Genomic DNA, 2934 nt, shown 5'->3' with positions numbered 1-2934 from the left:
TGAACAGTAATATTCCTAACGAAGTCACTTGTCTCGTCTCCAAAGCTTCTGAACAAAATGCAATGTTGTGTCATCATCGTTTCGGTCATGCAAATGCGAAGAACTTGAACCTGCTTGCGAAAAACGAATTGGTCTGCGGGCTTCCCATCAAAGATTTTATTTCATTTGAAAAATGTGTTTCATGCGCTCAAGGAAAACATCATCGGAAACCACACCTTCCAAAGATAATAAACTCCATAAGTCAAGTGCTCGAGTTATTGCATATGGATTTATTTGGTCCGGTTAATGTTCTAAGTATCAATCGCAACTCATACTGCCTCGTTGTGATAGATGACTACTCTCATTTTACTTGGGTTTTCTTTCTGTCTAACAAAGCCGAAATTGCTGACCTCATCAAAAAATTCATTGTGATGATTGAAAATGAGATTAACAATTGAGTGAAAGCGCTGCGAACTGATAATGGAACAGAGTTCAAGAACGTTGTTCTTGATCATTTTTGCATTGAGAAAGGGATTGTGTATCAGTTTAGTTCTGTTCGAACACCTCAACAAAACGGGGTTGCCGAACGTCGGAATCGAACTCTAAAATATGCCGCAAGGACGATGCTATGTGATTCCAAGCTTGCTGTATTCTTTTGGATAGAGGCGATCAACATCGTGTATTATGTTCAAAATCATGTGCTGATCAACAAAGCCAGAATGAAGACACCGTATGAAATACTATTTGGACACAAGCCATCTGTCAGTCATTTCCAAGTATTTGGCTGCCCTTGCACCTTTCTTTACTTGGAATCCAACCCCAAATTTAATGCCAAAGTCGATGACTGTTACTTTGTTGGATATGCTGCTCGAACTACGTACAGGGTTTACAATAAGATGACTAAACAGATTGTAGAATCCTTTGATGTTCGTTGGCTCGAGGAAAATGAGATAGATGAAAGAGTGGGTCCTAATTGGTTATTTAACTACACATCTCTTTTCAAATCATTCAATGTGTCTTTACATAATCAAGAAGGATCTACATCCAATTCGAAGATTCCTAGTGAAGACGAAGAAGATGATGTTGTCTACCGACCACCACTGATTTCCTCTGATCCTTCATTGGTGCCCTCCACTCATTTTGAAGCTTCTGAGTCTCCTCAACAACCTTCTTCTGATTCTATTGCTACTCCTTTAACTTTGATGGGAAGAGATTTCATGAACCACGAGACTTCCGTTGTAACTTCAAATTTGATGGAACTTCTCTTTCCAGAAAATATGGCTGAAGAGTTTGTAGCAGATTCTTCAAACGAACCTTGTTCATTCTCTACAGATCATACAACAAATGATGGAGCGGTTAATATTCATAATATTCGTGTTTCTGTCAATGATATTAGCTACCAGATCCCTACACGTATTCAGCGCGATCATCCGATAGAGAACGTCATTGGCCGGCTGGGCGACGGCGTTCAAATGAGAAGTAAATGTGGGGATGATAACACATGTCTCTACTCTTGCTTCATATCTCAAATAGAGCCCAAATCTGTCGAAATGGGTCTGAATGAGCCCAGCTGGTTTGAAGCCATGCATGATGAATTAAATCAATTTGAGAAACTTAGAGTTTCGAAATTGGTGGAGCTACCAAAAGGAAAGAAATCTCTTGATACATGTTGGGTATTTCGAAATAAACAAGACGATTCAGATTTCATTGTGCGCAACAAGGCAAGATTGGTGGTTCGAGGATTTCGGCAGGTTGAGGGTCTTGATTATACGGAAGTTTATGCTCCGGTTGCTCGCTTGGAAGCCATTCGTATCTTCCTTGCTTATGCTTCATACATGAACTTCACTGTATACCAAATGGATGTCAAGACGGCTTTCTTGTACGACAAGGTCAAGGAGGAGATTTACGTTGACCAACCACCTGGTTTTGTTAAGTCAACCCTTCCCAACCATGTTTACAAGTTAGACAAAGTTTGTATGGATTGCATCAAGCTCCTAGAGCTTGGTATGCTACTCTCACTCAGCATTTTCTCAACCATGGCTATTCTCGAGGTACCATTGATCAAACCTTTTTCCTCAAACATGTCGGTCCAGATCAAATTCTCATTCAAATTTATGTGGAGGACATCTATTTCGGGTCGACAAGCCATCAACTTTGCAAAGAGTTTGAAGCAGTGATGAAGAAGCAGTTCGAGATGAGTTTGCTTGGGGAAATGACCACGTTTTTGGGGCTTCAGGTCAAACAATCTTCAGCCGGAATCATTATTCATCAAGCAAAATATGTGGATGATGTACTGGAGAAGTTCGGGTTTCGAGACGAAAAACCTGCTCTTACACCCATGGCAGAACGACCTCTTTTGACTCCTGATATTGAGGGTCAATCCGTAGATTAGACACGTTATCGATCAATCATCTTATCAATCATGTATCTGACTGCTAGTCGCCCATACGTCATGTTTGCGGTCTGTCAATGTGCTCGCTACCAGGCTAATCCTAAACTCTCTCATTTAATTGCTGTTAAAAGGATTTTTCGGTATCTCAAAGGGTGCCGAAAACTGGGTATTTGGTATCCGAAAAATCCCGAATTTGATCTTTATGCTTTTGCTGACAGCAACTATGGCGGGTGTGAGCTGGATAGAAAATCGACTTTAGGAGGATGCCAATTTCTAGGAGATAGACTGGTGTCATGGCAGTGCAAGAAGCAGCACACCATTTCAACCTCAACAACAGAAGCGGAATATGTTGCTGCATCTGCTTGTTGTTCTCAAGTCATTTGGATCCAACATCAATTGTTGGACTACGGTTTGAATTTTCAAGAAACCCCTATTTTCTGTGATAATGAGGCTGCAATCCAAATTTCCAAAAACCCGGTCCAACACTCAAAAACCAAGCACATCGACATCAAGATTCATTTTATTTGAGAATGTTATGAGCGTTCGTTCATTCAGCTAGAACA

The 2934-nt window shown here is 40.7% G+C and overlaps 1 protein-coding gene across 1 annotated transcript; it reads left to right on the top strand.

Moving 5' to 3' along the window:
* The first annotated feature begins 602 nt into the window (after positions 1 to 602).
* LOC145002823 (uncharacterized) lies at positions 603 to 2371 on the top strand. Its single transcript, XM_078962014.1, has 2 exons — positions 603 to 1983; positions 2073 to 2371. Exons 1-2 carry the CDS (start codon positions 603 to 605, stop codon positions 2369 to 2371), a joined length of 1680 nt encoding a protein of 559 aa, XP_078818140.1.
* The last annotated feature ends 563 nt before the right edge of the window (positions 2372 to 2934 follow it).

This window comes from Lactuca saligna, chromosome 6, assembly GCF_052625555.1.
Source record: "Lactuca saligna cultivar CGN05327 chromosome 6, ASM5262555v1, whole genome shotgun sequence".
NCBI classification, from domain to species: Eukaryota; Viridiplantae; Streptophyta; class Magnoliopsida; order Asterales; family Asteraceae; genus Lactuca; species Lactuca saligna.
The sequence above is the reverse complement of the archived record's forward strand: the minus strand, read 5'-3'. Positions and strand labels throughout refer to the sequence as shown.

Bases quoted from the DNA above. Each gene is read 5' to 3' on its own strand.
- LOC145002823 (XM_078962014.1), top strand. From the start codon at position 603: ATGCTATGTGATTCCAAGCTTGCTGTATTCTTTTGGATAGAGGCGATC. The intron at 1,984-2,072 runs GTATGCTACTCT...ATGTCGGTCCAG, and splicing joins CATCAAGCTCCTAGAGCTTG to ATCAAATTCTCATTCAAATT.